We start from the raw sequence: 25,105 nt of genomic DNA on the forward strand, positions 1-25,105 counted from the left end.
ATTGTGCAAATTAATAACGCATTTCCTTAGGATAACCACTAATTTGCATGCTTCAGATGCACCATTTGAAGTACTGTGAAACTCCAAGAACAAAGATAAACCTGTTGGAGGTAGATTTATTCACCAAACTTTGTATAATTTCACATATTAGGAGCTCCTAGGAAGAAAAAAAAAGCACACAATACTGATCTATATGCAGTTCTAAAGTTTATTGTATTACAGTATAATATGTTTCAGGAATACAAAACAAAATAAGCAATATTAATTTGGCGTATTTCAAAAGGATACAGTATCATTGTCAAAGCAAATAAAAAAAATAAAAAATTTCCCCAATAATTATCAAGACATTTGCTAAGATTTTACTCGAAGAAAAAGACACAACTGTAACATTACACAACGAACTAGAAACAACTAAGGTGTATATAGGAGCTCTTTGCTCAAGTCTATTACAAAAAAATAACAATCTATACCCCATTTCTTCTTAAATCCAGTTTACCTGATGATGAGACCTTTTGGGTCTTCTAAAAGCTATCAGCTTCAACATTGTTTCTCCTCTTTCATCTCAGGACCACTGTGACTAACATCATATTATTTCCTTAAGAACAACAATGCAATACGAGAAGAAGTTTTACTAAGGAATACAAAAAAATTGCAGTAAAAAAAAAAAAAATAAAGCTGTAAAAAAATATAAGCATTAATTTGAGATAAGTGGTTAAACAAATACTACTACTACTACTACTACTACTACGACTACTACTACTACTAATAATAATAATAAATGAATTGGCCTCCAAGTTTACACTGCAGGACAAAAATGTGTTAATTAGTCTTTACACTGCTGTCGTTATGTATTCAATATGGGCCAAAACAATAGCAGCAAAGTTGTCAGCAGATGGATGAAATTAGTCTTTGCACTTTGTGTTCAAGTCAAAAAGTAATTTAGAATTGGTAGATTAAAATAGAATTATCAAGGAGTACATAGCTGAAGTCAAGGGCACTGTATATTATTCAAGAGTAAAAAGTAATAGTTGCTTGTAAGTTTCAGCCTCGATTCTATTTAAGTTATTGATGCATATCATGAATTACGAGATATAGTCCCGTATTTTGGCCAGAAGTGATTTTCCCAGCTCCAGCACTTCCTGTTCCTTATCTGAAGGGAACTGTCCGTTGGGAATGTTGGGAGCAGCGTGACAGTTTGGGTATTGTGTCTTCTTGTTGTCAACTCCGTGTTGCTTTAGTTTGAACACAATATCTATTAGTTCAGTGAGGCTGCCATGAAATGCAGAGACTGTTCTTGCCAGTCCTACAATATTCTGATCCTTGGTGTACCTTCCTTCTTTTCTGTATTGGGCTGCAATGAGAGCTTTTTCCACGGCTTGGTGTACTTTAAAGAAGACCCATTCTGTTGTTGACTGTCCTACATCAATGAAAGCAGCAGAAAGGTCACATTCCGCCTGCTTAAACCATCTCTTCGCTTCTTCAGGGTTTGGCTGGTATCTGTGGTGAAAACTGAAGAAGTCGTAGTCCCAGGAGGAATATCTGTGTTTAAAATCTGACCTCCCTCGTTTGTGATTCCAAGCATGCCTACTCCAGGTTCTGAAAATATTTTCAGACGTTTGACTTTTGCCTTGCTTAGCTGACACTCGTCTTCCCTCTTTCAGCTGCTCAATATACTTGCAGACTTCAGTAGCGAGTTCAGAATTATCCAGATTCTTGTCAGGATGCCATTTCAAGTAAAGCCGTCGGATTGCTTTGTCTCGCTCTTCTTTTGGAAGTTTTGAGATTTTTTCAAAGTACTCGTCAATTTCCTTTTTAATTTCATCGAATGACTTTGAAAACTTCCCAGCTGGGATTTCATTCGGTTCCTCTCCAGGTGCCACAGGGACAAGATCTCTGCAGTTGTTGTTGACCCCCCTGGCCCTCTTAAACTGATAAATGTCAGTTTTAGTGACTTCCACAATGTTTTCACTACCTATCTGGATTCGGTACATCAGCACCTCACCATCTGCTCTCTTCTGCGTGCCCAGGCACTCTACTACAATTGCATAAAGGTAAACTTCCTCTGGCAAAGAAGAAGGTTCTAAGTAGCCAACAAATTCACCCTTTTCAAAATTGTTGAGAAAATCCATTTCAAGAAGGTCCAAAAAGTCAATCGGAATGACTTCTCCAGGATCTGGTAACTTAAAAGAGCTGTACCCTTTGCAATTAAAAGAGTGGATTTCACGCTCCTTTAATACATTGTAAATATCTTCTGGGTCATCACAGCACAGCATTTCGACGAGTATAAGAATTGATGTTTCATTCAATATGTTTTTAAGCAAGACATTGATCTCTTTGGCAAGACACAATGGTATTTTCACCATCTTCCTTCCTTGCAAACCATCCTGGTGCTCTACAAAAAAATCACAGTGGCCGTCTTGGTGTTTCCGGAGGTAGACTTGTTTTTGCACATTGGTATTCTTCAAATGTTCAGAGTTGTAAACCAGAACAGTTTCAAGCTTCTCACAGCAGGTGATACTAATTTTAGAAAATATCTCTTTAAGCTCAGAAACAGATACTGTCTCTGTCAACTGCTCTTTGTACTGCTCTTTCAAGAGACAGATCACACCTTCCCCAAAACTCGGAGACACTAAGAGATTCAGTAGCTGACGCTGGAAATCACAGCTCTCCCCAAGCTGACAAAGTTTCAGATTTGATTCTTCTAGGTCTTCCTTGGTTGTCTGTGAAAGCATCTTAGGTTGTATTTCTTCTGGCAGTAATTTGAACATTTCCTGTATCTTGTAAATATTCCAATCTAGGTAGCACTCTTTCAGGTTAACCATAAATTTGAACTTTTCCTCCAAGGACTGCAGGTCAGTTTCTGGACCTGTGGTAACACGGTCATTGTAGTACAGGCTACTTGACTCGTATAGCTTGCCATCAGTAGCAGGCAAGTAAAGTGGTTTCAATGATTGCAAGTCTTGATTATCAGAATCTTTTTTCAAAGTTTCGAAAAAATGCTGAACAGCCCTTTTTGCAGTCTGTATCTGGTTTGGCTGGAAACAGTTCATGCCCTTAGTATCCTGATAGAGCGCTCTCAGGACTGTGCAGTAATGGTCTGTTGTTGCCTGCTCAGAGACACCAATCCTTTGGAAGAGATCTCTGTAAGGAGCCAGTTTGCATGGAACTTGATATAGGAATGGTCGAAATTCCAAGTCATGTTTTAATGACACTATCACCTGGTTTGACTTCACCAAACTTTTGTCGTCTTCTACAAGAATAAATGGGATGTCTGATAGAGACTTGGAGTCATAGGATGTATTTTTTTGTAGAAAGTCGTATGCCGTTTCAAGAACCTTACTTCTAGTTTCTAGAAGTTGTTCAGTTTTGCAGTCGACTTTGGAAACATTTCTAAGATTCTGAAGAACTAAGTCATGCGGGGGTAGATACAAGGCTCCGGACTTTTTTAGTATTATAGTTGTTTTTGAAAAAGGCAGTATTGGCATAGAGGTCCAAATAAGTTCATCGTCATTTTCTCTTTGTTTCACCATTGATCCTTTCAAAGCAATAAACAGTTTTCCCCCAACATATGGAGGATGCAAGTCATATAATTTGCTACACACTTCATAGGGGTAGATGAATTTAATGTGGGACAGTTTTTCAAGGAAATCTGCATTAAGTTCCTCTTCATTAATCTTAAAGAGAGCACTAAGTAAAGCATCTGTTTTCGGCTTCAGGATTTCCATAGGAGCCCCCTTTGCAGCATCTTGAGCAACTAAAGATGCAAAGTAAAGGAGGTCATCCTGCGATGGGGTCATCTTCATCCCAAGGTCTGTCAGCAGCTTTCTCAACATGTATCCAAACTGTACATTTTTGAAGAAGGACTGAGGAATAAATGTCTCCTTTAAATCCATTGCTTTGAAAAGTTTATTCTCTTTATCATAGAAAAAAGAAGCTTCTCGTAGGTTACCATGCATGTCTTGGATAAACTTCACTGGTCTGAGATCTGAGAGGATCTGGTTTTTAGATTTCTCGTAATCTAACGGATAATCACACATTATTTTCAACAGCAGGTTTATTGCTTGAAGCATTTGCGACTCTGACAGTTGCTGAAGTCTACAGAGAATTACAGAGGTGAAAAACTCCAAGTCATTTATTACTCTGATATCCAGTTCTTCTGCCAGTTCATTATTTAAATGAGTATCCTTGAGAAATGCAACAGTCCTATCCACGTGGTGCAATTCTGAGAAGGTCACATCATATTTTGACTTCAAAATGTAGACACATTTAAACCTGTTAATACTTTGTCGACACCCTTGTGTCATTTCAAAGAGAGGTAAGGATCTGAAATTGTTCTTGTATGATTGTTTGTCCTTGTTCTTGTATGATTGCTTGTCCTTGCACTTCTGCAGTCCTTCAAAAAGGAAATGTAGCATTCTATCGTACTCCATCGGATTGGATAATTCACTCCATTGTAGTTCTTTCATACGAGTCAGCTGTTCAAGAACTATGGAATGTTCTCCTGTTTGTAATAAATGAGGTATGATTATATGAAGTCTAATATCCCATGGCAAAAGGCAACTGTCAAGTTGTGAAAAGCCAATTTTTGACAGAAGTTTGCCAATGCTGCCCGGTTGTGCTTCACCAACCACATTTTGCAAACAATTAAGAGACGCCAGGATTTTTTGATTAGGTTGTCTTGCATTTAAAACAGGTAAAATTCCAAGATCTCCAAAATGATTTCGTAGTTCATTGAAGGCCTTTGCCTTTTCATCCTGTTTTGTATAATCAGTGACGATAGACATGCGACTTAAATATTCCCACAGTTTTTTCATCCACTTTTCATTTTCCTTTTGTAAAACTGGCCATGAGCAGCAGTCATTATCAGTGACTTCCTGGGCCAGTTTTCCTCTGATAAACTGCGCAGACTCAGCGACTGTGAAAGCTTTCAGGAAGCCAATCTCTTTCAGTGTAGCTTCAGTGTTATAATGACCTTTTGCAAACAGATGCTTTAAATCTGGGAACAAATCATGAAATTGGGAAGTATATTTTGGTGCTCCCAACTGAAACCTCCTTACAATGTTGTCTTGAGTTAATAAAAGAGGCAGACCCTCCAGACAGTTTCTGTTTTTTTTACTGACGCCCTTGAGACAATATTCTAAAAGAATGTTTAATTGTCTTTCCTCTTTCATTGGAGACTTATTAACAGGTACAGAAAGGCTACTTTCTTTGTTCAGCAAAGGATGGGCCATCAGAAACTTCCTAAGAGATTCTGGATTCAGGGAAGTAGCATTTGTTTCTGCTTTTTTAAATCCTTCAAATATTCTTTTCAATTTTTCAAAGGGGAGAACCAATTTCATATCCATGTTTTGTAAAGTCATAACTTGTTCCTCCGTGCATATTTCAGTCATGAAGTGCGGTTCTTCATTACAGTTTTCCTTTCCAACATTAGACCAGGAAACAGTCAGAATCTTATTTGTAAAGGTGCTTATTTTAACTTCTTCTGACCTGAATAAAGGAATAACCTTCTGTTTCCTAGCATGGATAGACCTGTAGACCTGGTAAGCTGTTTCTTGCCACTGCGGGTGTATGATTTCAAACATGCAAGGAAAGATTCTTAAAAATTGCTCAAGGTGATTCTCACAAGATGTTTTGTTCTGGAATCTCAAAGTCTTGCCCCTGTCCTGAAACAAATGCCCAATTATGTATGAAAGGAGATCACCATATAACGGAGCAATTACGTGGATCTTTAAGTTTTCATTCCACTCAGTCTTCACACTCGACCCATCTTGTTTCCAGAGGTCCCTCCTGGCAAAATCAACGGCAAAGTTCCCATTGACATGAACAGGGAGTCCGGTCTCAACTGGTAGGGGAAGGGAGCAGAAGGCTCTGCCTGTGACATAGGAATTCAGACATGCTGCGATAGCTCCATGGGGCAATAGCATTCGATCCAGTTTAAGGTCCTGCATAGAAGCACGAATCTTCTCCTCCTGTATGCCCACTTGTTTTGCCAGTATCCATTGTGTTGGACGTTTGTCTTTGCAGTGAATTTCAATGTTATACACAGTCTGGTAGGGCTCTATATCTGCCAGTTCAGTTTTAAGATCTGCAATCTTTTGCACTTTTTCTTGGAAGTCTTTTCTCTTTTTCATACTTTCTTTAGACATTTTCATTTCCACAGTCAAAAGTGGCTCCAGTTTGTTGGTTTCCCTTCCAAGTTTCTGGAAGGTTATTTTCTGTATGTTGTTTAAAAACAGTATGAGACTGTCTGAGTCTTCCCTCAGCACATCAACCAAACTGTTGATATCTTCATCGTTTACAACCTGTGCATTTGCTATTTTTGAATTTGCAGCCATTTCAGGTGTTCTAAGAGGAATTCGAAACAATGTGCCCTTGTCAAGGTCATACAATGTGGGCAGGTAGGTATCATAAACATCTGAAAACGTTCTTTTGAACTCACTGTTAATGGCTATTTCACCACCAGGGTCTCTATTTGTAGCAGTCTGCAGGTAGGCAACATTGGGGTCAAACACACATAGGCGACTGTTCCCAGAAACAAAAGAAGGGCAATCAGTTAGGTGATAGACAGAGTTAAATCCCAGCCCGTACTTCCCAGTTTTCTCTGGATTGTTTCCTTTTCCTCCCTCTCCCAGTTGCTGAATTCCTTCAAAGTCTGCTTCTGTAAATCTTTTGTTGTTGTAGACGCACAGTGCAGGCCCTTGCAATGGAATCCATTTCTCTCCAAAGGTTTTTGTAGTGGGGTGGTGTCTTTGGTCCCATATGAAATGTATTTCGGTTGCCTTGGCATCATCAGCATTCTGTATTAGCTCCTTCAGTATATCTTTCTTGGATGGGTATGCCTTGATAATGTTCGACAGCCGCGCTGTAAGCTCTTCATGGGCCCCGAATGGTTTCATCCAGCGTGACAACGGATCCACTGTCATATCAGCCAGGGCTTTGTGTTTTGTGGTATGTACTTTTAGGCGGAGAGCAACTTCACGGGATATGCTTTTGTGGCAGAGAGCTTTATTCTCATTAAGCTCCAGCCAGGGTGTGTCATTGTAGTGCAGCTTGCTGACTGGTCGAAGCACACACTTGTCGTCTGGAAGCAAAATTTTCTGGACGTCATAGGAATCGATATCCTCTTCAGGGAGCTCACCAAAGCCTGTTGTAATCACTCTCAGACTGAGCTTAAGGTCTGATTTATTAAGGCGTTTTCCTTTGTAAGTGTCTGATATCTGCTGAAGCAAGGAGGAGTAATCTGAGAAGGAGAAATGCTTTTTAATGCCAACACACTTCCAGAGGTCATCAAATCTTGTGTATTCTTCTGGCAGTTTGTAAAGATAAGGGGCAGCATCAAATGACACTTGGTGGGCAACTTTATCAAAGGGCACAAACTTTCCTTCAACCAAGATAAAATTAAACTCCAGTTTCCTAGCAAGGATATTCCTAGAGGAATGTGTCTCCTTAAGATGCTTGTTTAGATAGGAGTAACATTTTTCAGCAATTTGCTTCACTTCAGTTGGCTGTATCTTGTGGCAACATTTCAAAGCTTTTTTTAGCTGCAACAGCACAGTATCCAGGGATGGGTCTTTGTCCAAGCCCAAGATAGATTTGACTTCTGAAGAGATTTTAAAGTCTGTCCCTAACTCATTTTTGGCCAAAATTGGTTGAATCATATTGACAAGCCACTTGTGTTTGTGGCTGTATAGGTCCTTTGGTTTTACAAGACAGATATTTTCCAACGCAATGTTCGAGGGAGAGATGGGGGTGTGAGCAGGAAGAAAAACAATATCCTGAATCTCTTCTTGGACTGTATTGTTCACCTTTACATTGCTCAGCAATGCCAAAATGTTCTGGACTCTATTGTATGCTTTTGCCTTATTTTGTTGCCACAAATGTTCCACTGTTTGTGCTCTCTCTATGAGTTGGGAAATAGAGGCCTCATCTTTGATCATCCCAAGAGTTTCTAGTCTTGTCAGTCTCTCAGGATGAAGAAAATCTCCTTCTGTTCCTGTAGGGATCCTACCTTCTTCTTTGTCATACAGGGGGGCAACCTTTCCTTTTGGGTGAATGAGATTATGAATACATTGCAGCCCCCCTCTCTTGCTAGATGGAATGCAGGGCTGGGTTTTTAACAGTTCATCAATGCTTGGGTTTCTCAGGTCAATTGCATGGAGAATGAATGCATTCCTTGTGCAAGCATCCATGGATTGCAAGTTGTCAAAGACTATTTCGCTGTAGAATTTAATCCAGTCGTAAGTGTATTTGTCAATGATGTCCCCGTGTCCATTAACTGTAAAACCTTTTCTCACCCAATCTGGCAAATTCACAGCCTGGAGTGGTCGGTTGAGCCGGTCAGCAAATTCTTTACTGGCTGCTTTCCCTATTTTCTCACTGTTGATGATTTCATAGTCCAGAAATCGTGCATGGTCAATGTCACACCAGTCATTTCCATTACCCAGGATATTTAAAGGGTGGCCTTGAAATCCCTTTGCCACGGCTTCATAAAATGCCTTTGCAGTTGCAGCAAATGGCTTTAAAACCTTTTCCATGTTGGGCCAGAATGTGTAATAGTTGTAGCCTTCAATCTTGCTTTCTTGACACATCTTTTGTAATTGCAGGAGCGTTGTTACATATGCCACATTGACTGCGTCTTGTAGTAACGCTTCATTCCAATCTCCCTTTAAGCCAGTGGTCCAAATATTCTTTCTGTTGGAAGTGACTGAGAAGGACCCATTAATGTGAACTGGGAGCCCAGAATGGATAGAAAGTGGAAGGAAACAAAAGACCTGGCCAGCAGCAGCTTCAGTATCAGGTCGCCATTTCCCTGGTGCTTCTTTGCTCTTGATTAGAGGAACAGCAACACTTCCGAGCGGAAGGGCCAAAAGTCTTTTATCGCAGACCATTTGCAGGGCTTTCCCTACACCAAAGCAGGAATGAACTAGCCAGTATTGCAACATCTGTGGAGCTTCTGGGACTTCGGATGTGATCTCCATAACACCAAAAGTATTAATGTCAATAATTCCTCTGCATTTTCCGTTAAACCTTTCCAGTTTACTAACAGAATTCTGCTGTAGGTGCCTGAAGGGGATGTGGTCTGCCACATTATATTTGCAGATGTCTTTTCTTGTCAGTGTCAGGACTGTGGTGGCACTGCTTTGGTCCTCTGCGCTTGCTGTTTGGGACAGTACTTCCAAACTGACCTTTTCAACTCTCCTTAAAAAAAGCAGCATGTTTTGAGAGGTTTCTTTAAAGGTATCTGTTAGTGACTGGATCCTACTCTCATCATAGCACTTGGTGCTTATCTCAGACTTTTCAACTTCAGCAATTGTCCTGAAGGGGAGTTTTATCAGGGTTCCTTTGTAATCAAATTGGTCTGCTTTTATGTTGCATCCAAATATGTTATGGTATGGTTTAAACTGGCCTGGAAATCTCTTGAGAACACGGTCACTTCTGGAGAGGTCCAGTTTGATTCCAGGGTTAGATTTGCTTTTAATGTGTTTCTGGAGATGTGTGACATTTGGGTCAAATATTAGCAGAGTTTTGCCACTTAAGATTGATGGTATGTCTGTTATGTGATACACTGCATTAAATCCCAATCCGAAATTCCCTATCTTTTCAACTTGATGTTCCTTTGAGGCTGACCCTATTTTAGTTATGTTTTTGAAATCATCTTCAGTGAAAACCTCATTGTTGTGGGACCAGAGTGCTGGACCATGGCATGAGGCCATACCCGGGTCAATGAGACTCTCTGGGGAGTCCTTGTTTTGCCTCATATCCACCAAGAAGCAGCAAACCGTCGCCTTAGCATCCTCCGCATTCTGGATTAGCTCTTTGAAAAGGTCGCTTTCCTCATCGTATTCTTTGAGAATGTTTTTTATTCTTAAAGTTACGGCTTCACTTTGCCCACACTGTTCAATAAATTCTGGCTTGAGTATCCTGGTGCTGAGATTGTGAACATGCAAGTACTCCGCTGTGGCCTGGAGTATTTCCTTATGGACAACATGGAACTCCTCTTCATCTTGCTGGAGGTCGTCCAATGCTTCTGGTGAAATATCACGATACAGGACTTTAGACAAGGGCTGCAAACAGAAATCCCCTTCCATTCCTTTCTTGTGTACTGGAACCGGAAGGTCATTTTCACAGTCTAGACTTTCCAGATCTTGATTTGTCTTCCGCATCCACTCAAGAACAGAAATGGCCAACTGCAGTTCCTCTGGCCTTGCACTGGCTGTACGGGAATCAATGTTCTTCTGCAGGTCATACAGCAGGTTAACCACTTCGGCAGGGCTCAGTGAGGGCTTGACGCCACACTTCTTCAGCAAATCACTGTACTTTGATAACTCTGGTGGGACCTTCTTCATGCAGTGGCTCAGATCTAATTCTTTTGGGTAAGCCAGAATAATGTCTTTCGGCTGTGAAAACCCATCTCCGTTCCAAATTGGAAGGTCAGTTAGACTTGTAAACTTATCAAGGTTCTTCTGAATGTGACTGTAGATAGAGTTAACGTTTGTCAGGATTGAAAATTTTTCTTCCTCTTTATAATTCTCAGACAGTACTTTGAGATTTTCAATTACTTTCGCTGGTGGAGGAGGAACAGTCAATCCTAGAGCTTGACATGCCTTTCTGTTAAATTGTGTAGTAAGAGGGATCACTAAGCCGACTAAACTCCCCAAACTTGAGTCCTTTATGTCTTTAGGTTTGTACCAATTAGAACTTTGCTTTTCTGTTGGTTTTGCAGTTTGCACCCATGCTAGTGAGCAAAGAGTTTCCAGCTGTTTTGAGGAAAACTTGGAGAGAACGTCTGTATCATTACAAACAGCTACTAACACATCTGACTTTTTGCGAGCTTGGTCATTTATTTCTCGATCCACTTCTCGTGCAGCTATTAGGAATTCATCGGCGTTAATGTCTCCAAGTGAAGATCGTAAACCCAGGCGACGCAAGGTCTTCAGAACTCCCTTTTCAATAAAATCTTTAGATGGGAAGAAGTCATGGCTGAACAGGTCTTTGAATGTTTTCACCTCTGGGTCAAACAGGGCTGAGGGCTGCACTCCGGTCCCTCTCAAATTCAGGAATTTCAGTGTTTCACATTTCTTACGAATTAGATCCTGCTGGTTAAAAAGCATGTCACTATTTCTCAAAATCCACAGCATATTTGTGTCCTTTTGGTGAGACTCCCTGTAGAGGCCATTTTCAACCCCTGTTACAATTTGCAGAGCGACATCTGCAGCACTCAAAAGGCTGCCCTTTAGTTGTAAGAGAAGTTTTCTGTCACATTCACCTGTGCACTTCAAGACTGTCTTAGGTAGGACTACGTCACCTGGAACACAAGGCAATGTATCACAATTAATTGCTGCATGGTTTGTGGCAGCTATGAGACCCTGATTGGGAGATGCGAGAGACAGCATTTGGTGAAAGATGGGTAGTTCAGAAATTAGACTTTTCTCAGCTTGTACAAAGCTGTTAGCTTCAGATATAAAGTTCCTGATCTGGTTTCTTTCCTCCACAGACATAGCGGATAGTTTACTTTTAACGGCATCGACACCGAGGTTTGAAAGCAGGGTTAAGAAGTTGCTTACAGATGGAAGGAATATGTAATCTTTTAACTTTGGATGGTCTAGAAACTCATCACTCTGCTTGATCACTGTGCCTCCAAGCTTTCCGATTAGGGCAACCATTTCATCTCGCAAACGACAGCCATTAAGTTCTTGAAAAATCAATGTTGTGTTCTTTATGAGACGTGCCAGTACAACTGTCCCTTTTGCCTCAGCCTGGCGTCTGAGTGGTATAACTGGCAGTCCTTCAAAGGGACGAAGGTCAGTAGGACAGTGTTTTTTCAGGAAATGCCAGAGCTGAGGGAGCCATTTGTCTGATCTGTCCAAGTGGTTTCTCGCATCCCAGGTGACATGGTCCGAGCCACGAGCCCAGTTAAATGGGAAAGCATCCTTTATGTTTTCAGTGACTAGCTTCACATTCAGACACTGAAGATTGAAGTTATCTGAAAGAAAAAAAAGGCTGTTGAGTACAATTACTTGTCGCACATGTAAACATTCCCAGTGATTTGAGTTTTAGAATTTATGTAAGCTCTTATGTCTATTTTACTCACTTGCAGAGTGTTTCCGTTAATTTTGAAATATTAGAGGACAGTAAAAAGGTTCTTACTCTTTGAAGCCAATCTCCGTAATGAGCCAAGAACAGTAGGCTTCAGATCTTCAGAAATGAACCTTTTTGCCAGTCCCGGTAGCAGTGTCCTGTATAGATAATAGTAACCTAGTATTAAAAGGATACTTTAAAACATCTACATTTTCTGACTTTGTCAAAAATGCTTCAAAAGAAAGAAAGAAAGAAAGAAAGAAAGAAATACACCCAATAATGTTACTGAATCTGAAACAAACTGCTCGGACTGCTGGAAATAGCTTTATATGTATAGCACTCTGCTTACCGTGGGAAGTCTTCACTGTCAATGAAAACCTTTTCACCATCGTTGGAGGCTTGAAAAGTGGTGAAGGACCCATCGCTCAAAGGCAGCAACGGAACCCCTTTCAGTCCCTGGGAATCTTCACATCTGAGAATGAACTCAAGCAGCAGCATCTTTTCATCGCGAGTTATAGAATTCAAGTTACAGGTTTTTAGAATTCTGTTTATAAATTCTGGGGTTGCCATGGTTATGCAGTATTCTTTAACAGACTGAACTGTGCGGTACACATGGCTAGGAACTTTGACCAACAGCTTCCGCTGGGATAAGAGAAAGCTCTCCACAGCAGTCATGATGTCCAGATCTTCGCTGCGTTCTTGAAAGACAGCTTCTTTTGGATATATCCAATTTGTGGAACTGTGAGCTGAACAGAGAACCCTGTATTTTCCTAAGCTCGTGGCCACCATGTTTGCCATTGTCGCCCAACGTTCCTTGTGGGCTATGCTGTCCAGGTCAGGCCAGAGGTTATAGGTCATTGATGGGTTCATTAATGGGTCTCCAGTCAGGGTCAAGGCAATGGCATCCAGAATGATGTGACAGTATGCTGGTGGGAGGAGTTTTTCAACCAGGAGTTCGTTCCATTGAGCAGCCTCATCGTGTTTCTGGTCCTCCTCCACCCATTTGATGTATCGACGGTTGTCTGTGAGCCCAAAACATGCATTCACATGGACGGGCAAGCCTGTGGTGTTGCTGTCGTTGTCAGGCAGTGGTAGAAAACAGCTCAGACGGCCTTTAAATTCTCCATCATGGTCCTCGTCCAAAGGGAAGGCGAGCCCAATACAGGGTCGATAGTTCAGCTTTTCAGCAAGCTTGTGTAATTCACCATACACGCTGCCAGTTGCTGTGAAGGTAGAAACCAGCCACTTACAGCTCTTCTGCTCAGCAGGACTCTCACTTGTTATAACTTTAAAAACAGAGCAGGCATCTGCACCCGAGAGCAGTTCTAGTCTCTCCTGATCTGTGCCTCCAGGTGTCACTTCTTCCTGCGAGGCTGTTATGGTAAGAATGTTCTTAACTGTGCCATCTCGGTCAATATGCTTCAGTGAGATGGAGGCTACGTTTTTTAAGAAGAGGAGGCTCATGTCTGCATCAGCCCTGAAGGAATCAAAGAGATCGAAGACTCGACTTTGGTCGTACAAGTTGTCCGATATCTGCGAAAGCTCTTCCCGCAGTGGAAATCGAAACAGGGTCCCCTGGAAGTTTTGTTCTCGAAGCACGTCATCCCAGGATGTCTGGCTGCCAATTGCCCTCAGGATTTGTTTCAGTGGCTCAAACTGGTTTGGATGCTTCTGTAGATCTTCTTGGTCGTCTTCATGCTCCAAGGACCACAAGTAGCCACCATCATCAAAATATTTCTCCTGGGGGTCCATGAAGCCCACATTTTTACCACTGAAGATGCATGGCAGATCTTAAAGAAAAAAAAGGGAAAGATAGTAGAAGACCTATTGTGATAAAATCATGATGGCTTCCTTTTTCTCTTTTACACTTCTGCATGTTTGCGAAAACAGAAAGCTGGCATTCAGCTGAAAGCCAACCGAGGATTGCTTCATCAAAATGCATTCTGTTTTACTTGGAGCAACTTCTTATTTTAAAAAACCCAGCAAATACCACCACTATAATAAAACATTTTCTAAACAATGATCTTTATACAATTGCATCTGTCTCGCAGTATTGTTTGAAACACATTAAACATTATACATTTCATAACCACTTAACATTGTAAATACCCTTATAAATGTTTATGAAAGTAACAGCATAGCAAAGTGTGATAAAGCATAGTGAAAGCATAGGTAAGCAATGGAAAGTCCAGAGTGGTATGGTAAACAATATTAAAAAACCTGGCAAACAGCATAACCATGGGAAAACTGCAAGAATACCCATGGTAAACTTTTAGAAGGGTAAAATAGTAATATTAATTCCATTATTAAGTTCAGCCACTGTTCTTACCAGTTATATGGTAAATAGAGTTGAATCCAATGCCAAACCGGCCGATTCTGTTTGGATCCTTGCTTTTGACACTCCTTCCTGTAGCCTGGATCCCCTTCCAGTCTTCCTCGGTGAACACAGAGTTGTTGTATGCCAGCAAGGCAGGTCCTATGGAAAACAGCATGTTAAAAAAGCACTTTCAATTTGCTTGATTTTAATATTACAGCGAGCATGCAGGAGGATGAAGAAATTCCAGGATCGTATGCCACAACACTGCTGGAAAGTTCTCATAAGTATTGTGAAATCAGTTGCCTTATTGATCAGTCTCTTAATATGATGAAGTTTAAAAAGTACTCATGCCAGGCAGAATGATCTTGTGGTACTCAATTTCTGCACCACCTTTACTGGAGACTAATCATTTTACCTTGAAACTTGTGGAGGTCCTCTTCCCAAAGGTTTTCAGTCCCATAATTCCTTTCATCATACAGAAAAACAACCTCTGTTGCTTTTGCATCATCGGCATTCTGAATCAGTTCCTGTCAATGGAAAAACAATGTCATGATAAACTCATGCAGTGAACCGGATGCTGTGCCGCAAGCTTGGGCCCTGGGCGCCTCTGTATCAGATCAGTTTGAGAAGGCTTGGCATTATTTAAGTTTCTTTTTTTTTTTACTTCGTAGTTAAGTCTTTGCAATGCTAAAACGTTATGTGCTTATTTAGAGTTTCTTTGCTTAGACAATACTAACCAGGACAGTCAGTATACATCAGAATGTAATATAAAGAGTGTGTGTGTAGATATGGTTTAAACGCTGACACTGCATCACTTTTAAATGTTCATAAAAATGCTCCAAAATGCACATCCCTAATCCTTACCTTTAGAATCTGTCCGCCGTCTGGGTATCGGCGCAGAATATCTTTCAGGTAGTCAAGGAAAGGGGGAGCTGTGGCCCTAAACCTTCTCCTTAACAAAAGAAAGAGAAGCAAAAGCATTCTTACTCTTCAAGTAAGACAAAAAAGCAAGGCTAACCAATATATTACTTACCCATGATAAAAAACAAAGCTGTACACCGACTACAGTATATATATTATAAGGTTATAGGATTGAGAACATCTGATATCTACTGCAGTATATATTATAGGGTTATAGGATTGAGAACATCTGATACCTACTGCAGTATATATTATAGGGTTATAGGATTGAGAACATCTGATACCTACTGCAGTATATATTATAGGGTTATAGGATTACAAACATCTGATATCTACTGCAGTATATATTATAGGGTTATAGGATTGAGAACATCTGATACCTACTGCAGTATATATTATAGGGTTATAGGATTGAGAACATCTGATACATACTGCAGTATATATTATAGGGTTATAGGATTGAGAACATCTGATACCTACTGCAGTATATATTATAGGGTTATAGGATTGAGAACATCTGATACCTACTGCAGTATATATTATAGGGTTATAGGATTACAAACATCTGATATCTACTGCAGTATATATTATAGGGTTATAGGATTGAGAACATCTGATACATACTGCAGTATATATTATAGGGTTATAGGATTACAAACATCTGATATCTACTGCAGTATATATTATAGGGTTATAGGATTGAGAACATCTGATATCTACTGCAGTATATATTATAGGGTTATAGGATTACAAACATCTGATATCTACTGCAGTATATATTATAGGGTTATAGGATTGAGAACATCTGATACCTACTGCAGTATATATTATAGGGTTATAGGATTACAAACATCTGATATCTACTGCAGTATATATTATAGGGTTATAGGATTGAGAACATCTGATATCTACTGCAGTATATATTATAGGGTTATAGGATTGAGAACATCTGATACATACTGCAGTATATATTATAGGGTTATAGGATTGAGAACATCTGATACCTACTGCAGTATATATTATAGGGTTATAGGATTACAAACATCTGATATCTACTGCAGTATATATTATAGGGTTATAGGATTGAGAACATCTGATATCTACTGCAGTATATATTATAGGGTTATAGGATTGAGAACATCTGATATCTACTGCAGTATATATTATAGGGTTATAGGATTGAGAACATCAGATACCTACTGCAGTATATATTATAGGGTTATAGGATTGAGAACATCTGATATCTACTGCAGTATATATTATAGGGTTATAGGATTACAAACATCTGATATCTACTGCAGTATATATTATAGGGTTATAGGATTGAGAACATCTGATACCTACTGCAGTATATATTATAGGGTTATAGGATTACAAACATCTGATATCTACTGCAGTATATATTATAGGGTTATAGGATTGAGAACATCTGATACCTACTGCAGTATATATTATAGGGTTATAGGACTGAGAACATCTGATATCTACTGCAGTATATATTATAGGGTTATAGGATTGAGAACATCTGATATCTACTGCAGTATATATTATAGGGTTATAGGATTACAAACATCTGATATCTACTGCAGTATATATTATAGGGTTATAGGATTGAGAACATCTGATATCTACTGCAGTATATATTATAGGGTTATAGGATTACAAACATCTGATATCTACTGCAGTATATATTATAGGGTTATAGGATTACAAACATCTGATATCTACTGCAGTATATATTATAGGGTTATAGGATTACAAACATCTGATACCTACTGCAGTATATATTATAGGGTTATAGGATTACAAACATCTGATATCTACTGCAGTATATATTATAGGGTTATAGGACTGAGAACATCTGATACCTACTGCAGTATATATTATAGGGTTATAGGATTGAGAACATCTGATATCTACTGCAGTATATATTATAGGGTTATAGGATTACAAACATCTGATATCTACTGCAGTATATATTATAGGGTTATAGGATTGAGAACATCTGATATCTACTGCAGTATATATTATAGGGTTATAGGATTGAGAACATCTGATATCTACTGCAGTATATATTATAGGGTTATAGGACTGAGAACATCTGATATCTACTGCAGTATATATTATAGGGTTATAGGATTGAGAACATCTGATACCTACTGCAGTATATATTATAGGGTTATAGGATTGAGAACATCTGATATCTACTGCAGTATATATTATAGGGTTATAGGATTGAGAACATCTGATACCTACTGCAGTATATATTATAGGGTTATAGGATTACAAACATCTGATATCTACTGCAGTATATATTATAGGGTTATAGGATTGAGAACATCTGATATCTACTGCAGTATATATTATAGGGTTATAGGATTGAGAACATCTGATACATACTGCAGTATATATTATAGGGTTATAGGATTGAGAACATCTGATACCTACTGCAGTATATATTATAGGGTTATAGGATTGAGAACATCTGATATCTACTGCAGTATATATTATAGGGTTATAGGATTGAGAACATCAGATACCTACTGCAGTATATATTATAGGGTTATAGGATTGAGAACATCTGATATCTACTGCAGTATATATTATAGGGTTATAGGATTACAAACATCTGATATCTACTGCAGTATATATTATAGGGTTATAGGATTGAGAACATCTGATACCTACTGCAGTATATATTATAGGGTTATAGGATTACAAACATCTGATATCTACTGCAGTATATATTATAGGGTTATAGGATTGAGAACATCTGATACCTACTGCAGTATATATTATAGGGTTATAGGACTGAGAACATCTGATATCTACTGCAGTATATATTATAGGGTTATAGGATTGAGAACATCTGATATCTACTGCAGTATATATTATAGGGTTATAGGATTACAAACATCTGATATCTACTGCAGTATATATTATAGGGTTATAGGATTGAGAACATCTGATATCTACTGCAGTATATATTATAGGGTTATAGGATTACAAACATCTGATATCTACTGCAGTATATATTATAGGGTTATAGGATTACAAACATCTGATATCTACTGCAGTATATATTATAGGGTTATAGGATTACAAACATCTGATACCTACTGCAGTATATATTATAGGGTTATAGGATTACAAACATCTGATATCTACTGCAGTATATATTATAGGGTTATAGGACTGAGAACATCTGATACCTACTGCAGTATATATTATAGGGTTATAGGACTGCAAACATCTGATATCTACTGCAGTATATATTATAGGGTTATAGGATTGAGAACATCTGATATCTACTGCAGTATATATTATAGGGTTATAGGATTACAAACATCTGATATCTACTGCAGTATATATTATAGGGTTATAGGATTGAGAACATCTGATACCTACTGCAGTATATATTATAGGGTTATAGGATTACAAACATCTGATATCTACTGCAGTATATATTATAGGGTTATAGGATTGAGAACATCTGATACCTACTGCAGTATATATTATAGGGTTATAGGATTGCAAACATCTGATATCTACTGCAGTATATATTATAGGGTTATAGGATTACAAACATCTGATATCTACTGCAGTATATATTATAGGGTTATAGGATTGAGAACATCCGATATCTACTGCAGTATATATTATAGGGTTATAGGATTGAGAACATCTGATACCTACTGCAGTATATATTATAGGGTTATAGGACTGCAAACATCTGATATCTACTGCAGTATATATTATAGGGTTATAGGATTACAAACATCTGATATCTACTGCAGTATATATTATAGGGTTATAGGATTACAAACATCTGATACCTACTGCAGTATATATTATAGGGTTATAGGATTACAAACATCTGATATCTACTGCAGTATATATTATAGGGTTATAGGACTGCAAACATCTGATACCTACTGCAGTATATATTATAGGGTTATAGGACTGCAAACATCTGATATCTACTGCAGTATATATTATAGGGTTATAGGATTGAGAACATCTGATACCTACTGCAGTATATATTATAGGGTTATAGGATTGAGAACATCTGATACATACTGCAGTATATATTATAGGGTTATAGGATTACAAACATCTGATATCTACTGCAGTATATATTATAGGGTTATAGGATTGAGAACATCTGATATCTACTGCAGTATATATTATAGGGTTATAGGATTACAAACATCTGATACTTACTGCAGTATATATTATAGGGTTATAGGATTGAGAACATCTGATATCTACTGCAGTATATATTATAGGGTTATAGGATTGAGAACATCTGATATCTACTGCAGTATATATTATAGGGTTATAGGATTGAGAACATCTGATACATACTGCAGTATATATTATAGGGTTATAGGATTGAGAACATCTGATATCTACTGCAGTATATATTATAGGGTTATAGGATTACAAACATCTGATATCTACTGCAGTATATATTATAGGGTTATAGGATTGAGAACATCTGATACCTACTGCAGTATATATTATAGGGTTATAGGATTACAAACATCTGATATCTACTGCAGTATATATTATAGGGTTATAGGATTGAGAACATCTGATATCTACTGCAGTATATATTATAGGGTTATAGGATTACAAACATCTGATATCTACTGCAGTATATATTATAGGGTTATAGGATTGAGAACATCTGATATCTACTGCAGTATATATTATAGGGTTATAGGATTGAGAACATCTGATATCTACTGCAGTATATATTATAGGGTTATAGGATTGAGAACATCTGATATCTACTGCAGTATATATTATAGGGTTATAGGATTGAGAACATCTGATATCTACTGCAGTATATATTATAGGGTTATAGGATTGAGAACATCTGATATCTACTGCAGTATATATTATAGGGTTATAGGATTGAGAACATCTGATATCTACTGCAGTATATATTATAGGGTTATAGGATTGAGAACATCTGATATCTACTGCAGTATATATTATAGGGTTATAGGATTGAGAACATCTGATATCTACTGCAGTATATATTATAGGGTTATAGGATTGAGAACATCTGATATCTACTGCAGTATATATTATAGGGTTATAGGATTACAAACATCTGATACTTACTGCAGTATATATTATAGGGTTATAGGATTGAGAACATCTGATATCTACTGCAGTATATATTATAGGGTTATAGGATTGAGAACATCTGATATCTACTGCAGTATATATTATAGGGTTATAGGATTGCAAACATCTGATATCTACTGCAGTATATATTATAGGGTTATAGGACTGAGAACATCTGATACCTACTGCAGTATATATTATAGGGTTATAGGATTACAAACATCTGATATCTACTGCAGTATATATTATAGGGTTATAGGATTACAAACATCTGATATCTACTGCAGTATATATTATAGGGTTATAGGATTGAGAACATCTGATATCTACTGCAGTATATATTATAGGGTTATAGGATTGAGAACATCTGATATCTACTGCAGTATATATTATAGGGTTATAGGATTGAGAACATCTGATATCTACTGCAGTATATATTATAGGGTTATAGGATTGAGAACATCTGATATCTACTGCAGTATATATTATAGGGTTATAGGATTGAGAACATCTGATATCTACTGCAGTATATATTATAGGGTTATAGGATTGAGAACATCTGATATCTACTGCAGTATATATTATAGGGTTATAGGATTGAGAACATCTGATATCTACTGCAGTATACATTATAGGGTTATAGGATTGAAAACGAAGGATTGTGTTTTTGTACCATTTTGCTGCTGTCTTTCTTAGCTAGGTCGCACTTGTTAAAGAGATTTTAAAACCTGGAGTGGAATGGCTCTCCAGGACTGTGATTGGACACCTCTGGTTTAAACGATACGAGTGTCAATATAGCCCACACACAGACGTTCACCGTCCTAGAACTATTATATACTGCTCTTTAACACTACTTTACACCGTCCACATTTTCTTAATATTGAATTTGTACCTATTTAATATCCTATTGTATAATTTGTCATCCACTGTTGTATCTGCGAAGATGATTATTGACCATGATTACTAAGTTTTCCAGGAAATCAAAAGAAAACCACATTGCAGGGTAATGGAAACTTACCGTTTGTGGCTTTTTCTTTCTCGATTCATCTCTTCATTCGCATGCCAGAGAAGACTTGACAATCAATTTGGTAGTACCGCCTTGCACCAGCAAAGGGCATTCATTGTCTTCTGGAACTGGTTGACAGAATGGAGAGGAAAAAAAAAAAAAACGACAGACATGCAGTTCAGTTTTTAAAATTGTTATAGTTAGATTGGTTTTGTGTAGTTTGGTTCACATAATAATGCAGCTGGTGTCTAACCATTAGAACCTACTACATATATACTAGGTGTGTCATTTCAGAAACTAGCCAGCAGTATTTACTAAACCAGAAGTTTTTAAACTTTTTTTAAAACTGTACACCTTCTGTCTGGAGGTTTCAGCTCAAGAACCCCTTTACAATGTCTCTACTGAATGGTACACTGCAGCTGCAATACAAGGCAGAATAGTCCCTGTTTATTTAATATATAATTTACTGAACAGCTTGGAGTCACAATACAGTATCTGGGAATCTCTTCTGAAACACACACGCATTTAATGTCTATTCAGCACAGTTATTATAAGTAATCCAAGATAGTCTGCACTGTAACTGTTTGGCAGCTTAGTTATGTGTGCCATTTAAAACGATGCACTTTCTGTAGACTCTTTCGTGCTGTCTGCCTTTGTTTTTCTATTGCAAGGGAGAAATGCATGCATTTTTGACAAGAGAAAGGATGCACATGATAATCTGGATGTGCTCTATCAAAACACCGAAAACCATTCAACCAGCTGCTATTGCTGTTACTAAAACGCTGCCACGGCTTAGTAATATCAGAGTGGAAACCCGCTCGATTGAAATCACGCATGCGTACAGGTGCATGACCATTTTGAAACTAGTCAGACTGTGCGCAGTGGTTTAGAGATAATATATAATGCCATTAAAGCAATTCAAGATCACAATGAATTTGGATTATGACCCTTAGAAGTACCCCCAGGGGTACATGCACCTCCGGTGGATAACCCCTGTTCTAAACCAAACCTAACCAGGTTTACAGTACACTAGTTGCTGATGCTTCTACACCAGACAATGGTTCTTTGCCATCTTCCCTTATAAAAACTCTCCAGTTACACCAGATAGAAAACAGTTGTTTACTCTTTAAACTAGTTAAAACTATTATTCTCAATACTCAAAGCAGCGTTTTAAAACAAATATGTCCTACACTTTATAATTTGCCCACACAGTATTTTAAAAGCCATCTTCCCTTTAAAATAGCATTTGGGTTGTCACACTACATTTTCTGGCATTTTTTTTCTTCTTTGTACTGCCATCTACAGTTTGGAGGACTAATTGCAGTCAAACATGCTATTTTTTCCTTGAATACCACCCTACTTCAGTCTACTAGTACTGTTGTACATCGTTCAAGAGTGGTATGCGATGCAATACAGGTACAGCCTATGTGCGTCTTAATTGTATAACAACGTAAATTCGGTATGTTTGAAAATATTCATGGTAATTCTACTAGAGACACAAAAAAAAAAACGACAGGGGAGTGACGCAATATAACAACTGGTCTGCAGAGACGCCAAGTTGAGACGTTCGATATGAATGAAATAAATCTCACATAATACTGTACACTTTACAGTTTAAAAATAAACACATCGTGTGCAAATTTATTAGAACACCACATTGTTTCTGTCTAATTTAATTGATGACTTCAACAGACCACACCTGCAATTCATTTAAAAATAGTAAGAGAGAAGGAACACAGTCACATATGGAGACTTTTTAAAAGTTATTTAAGATGCACAAAGTGGTCCAACAGTGTATATTTGTTTCTATATCACCGATTACTACTGATTGAAAATTGAAATTCTCCCACCCAGCGGTTTTCATGCAGAAAGTCTAATACATTTGCACACGACTGCATATACAGTACGCAAAACAACGCCATAGATCTTAAATTATATGAATACATTAATAAACAGAAAGGGCACCTGACCGCCTTAAACAACATGTAAATATATACACCTGGTAGAAATGAAACTATTCTTAAACTCTGCCGTTTCTATATAGAATACTTTTATATGTCAGGTGGATGCTTTATTAATTAATTCATCATCATCATCATCATCATCATCATAATAATAATAATAATAATAATAATAATAATAATAATAATACCCTATTAACGTGTATTGCGTTATTTCTCATTACAATTGATACATTCTGCTTATAGCGAAAGAACGTTTAAGTTTGAAGTATAAAAAACTTCGAGACTTATGATAAGTCTTAATATATGGGATTTACCAAAAACAGAGTACGCACTTACCTTGAGTGCTGAGGATGAAGAACAAAATCTAAACGTATAAAAGCTTGGGATTTATCTAGCTATTCCGCAAAGCACTCCACCTCACTGATCTGTGATTTGTCGGCTCTACTCCCACGTCATACCAGGGAAATCCCCTGCTCTTCAGTTTCGTTTTCTTGAGCTGTTTGGAACCTGTTTTTTTTTGGTGGGGCGCGCAAGTGAGATTCCGCAATATTTAAAGATGATTAAAATTTAATCCATGAAATATTGAAAATTGCTGAAAAAAAGTATTTTTGGACATATTAGTCTGCAAGTATTTCCTTTTTCTGTCCTACCCTTTTTACACTGAAAAAAATTATATATATATGATTTGGCAATGCCTCTAATGTTGTCATGTCAATAAAGCACCTTTGAATTTGAATTTGAATTGAGAGAGAGAGCTAGATAGATAGATGGATAGATAAACAGTATCTGGGTAATTATAATCACAGCCACTTAAAATGATTGTACACCATACAAGAAAAAGTAAGTGGACAATGGATTAAAATAGGGGAAAGTACATTTGAAGCTAATTACTGTTTAATAAGTGGGTCAATAAATCACCCTGGGTGAAACCTCCAGCTGGATTAATATAGAGATGGCAGTATTTAGATCCGCCACTGTATAGATCACTAAAATAGCCCCCTATGCCAGCTAAACCCAAAATAGTGCTCATAGTCCCCCCTGCAGCATTCAAAATGTCTCTCTCTCTCTCTCTCTCTCTCTCTCTCTCTCTCTCTCTCTCTCTCTCTCTCTCTCTCTCTCTCTCTCTCTCTCTCTATAATTGATGTTAAAAGTTATGTTTACTGAGGGAGGACAGCAGACTGGTCATTTGAACCCATAGTCCATAGTCCCCTCTCTTAACTTTATGCCTTTGGAAGCTCAGATGAACCCTTTGAAAACGAGTATGCAGTGGTGGTTGTTTCCTCCTCAGTGTGGCAGGAAGCATGACCGTGCAATAACACTGCCTCGAGTACCAGAATAAATCAAACCTAGAGAAAAAGAAACTTAAGAGCACGGTTTCAATAAGTGAAACTTAAAGGGAAAAATATAAAGAAGTGAAACTTAATTATTTCTTAGCAGACACCCTTATCCAGGATGACTTACAATTGTTACAAGATATCACATTATTTTTACATACAATTACCCATTTATACAGTTGGGTTTTTACTGGAACAATCTAGGTAAAGTACCTTGCTTAAGGGTACAGTAGCAGTGTCCCCCATCTGGGATTGAACCCATGACCCTCTGGTCGAAAGTCCAGAGCCCTAACCACTACTCCACCCTGCTGACTAGGAATTTGACATTTAAAGTCAAATTGCT

General features: G+C 38.0%; 1 protein-coding gene across 1 annotated transcript; it reads right to left on the reverse strand.

Moving 5' to 3' along the window:
- Positions 1-62: 62 nt before the first annotated feature.
- LOC117966648 (sacsin-like) lies at positions 63-23,835 on the reverse strand. Its single transcript, XM_059009667.1, has 8 exons — positions 23,765-23,835; positions 21,477-21,592; positions 15,260-15,347; positions 14,811-14,922; positions 14,408-14,554; positions 12,428-13,868; positions 12,148-12,236; positions 63-11,983 (listed from the first exon to the last, which is right to left on the reverse strand). The coding sequence occupies exons 2-8, from the start codon at positions 21,503-21,505 to the stop codon at positions 1,083-1,085; spliced, it is 12,807 nt and encodes a 4,268-aa protein (XP_058865650.1). The 5' UTR covers positions 21,506-21,592; positions 23,765-23,835; the 3' UTR covers positions 63-1,082.
- Between the last annotated feature and the right edge of the window lie 1,270 nt (positions 23,836-25,105).

The sequence above is a fragment of the Acipenser ruthenus genome, chromosome 39, assembly GCF_902713425.1.
Source record: "Acipenser ruthenus chromosome 39, fAciRut3.2 maternal haplotype, whole genome shotgun sequence".
NCBI classification, from domain to species: Eukaryota; Metazoa; Chordata; class Actinopteri; order Acipenseriformes; family Acipenseridae; genus Acipenser; species Acipenser ruthenus.

Coding starts and splice junctions, on each gene's coding strand:
- LOC117966648 (XM_059009667.1), bottom strand. CDS start 21,505: ATGAATCGAGAAAGAAAAAGCCACAAACG. Junction 13,869..14,407: donor CTCTATTTACCATATAACTG/GTAAGAACAGTG, acceptor TTTTTCTTTAAG/ATCTGCCATGCATCTTCAGT. Junction 11,984..12,147: donor ACGGAGATTGGCTTCAAAGA/GTAAGAACCTTT, acceptor TTTTTCTTTCAG/ATAACTTCAATCTTCAGTGT.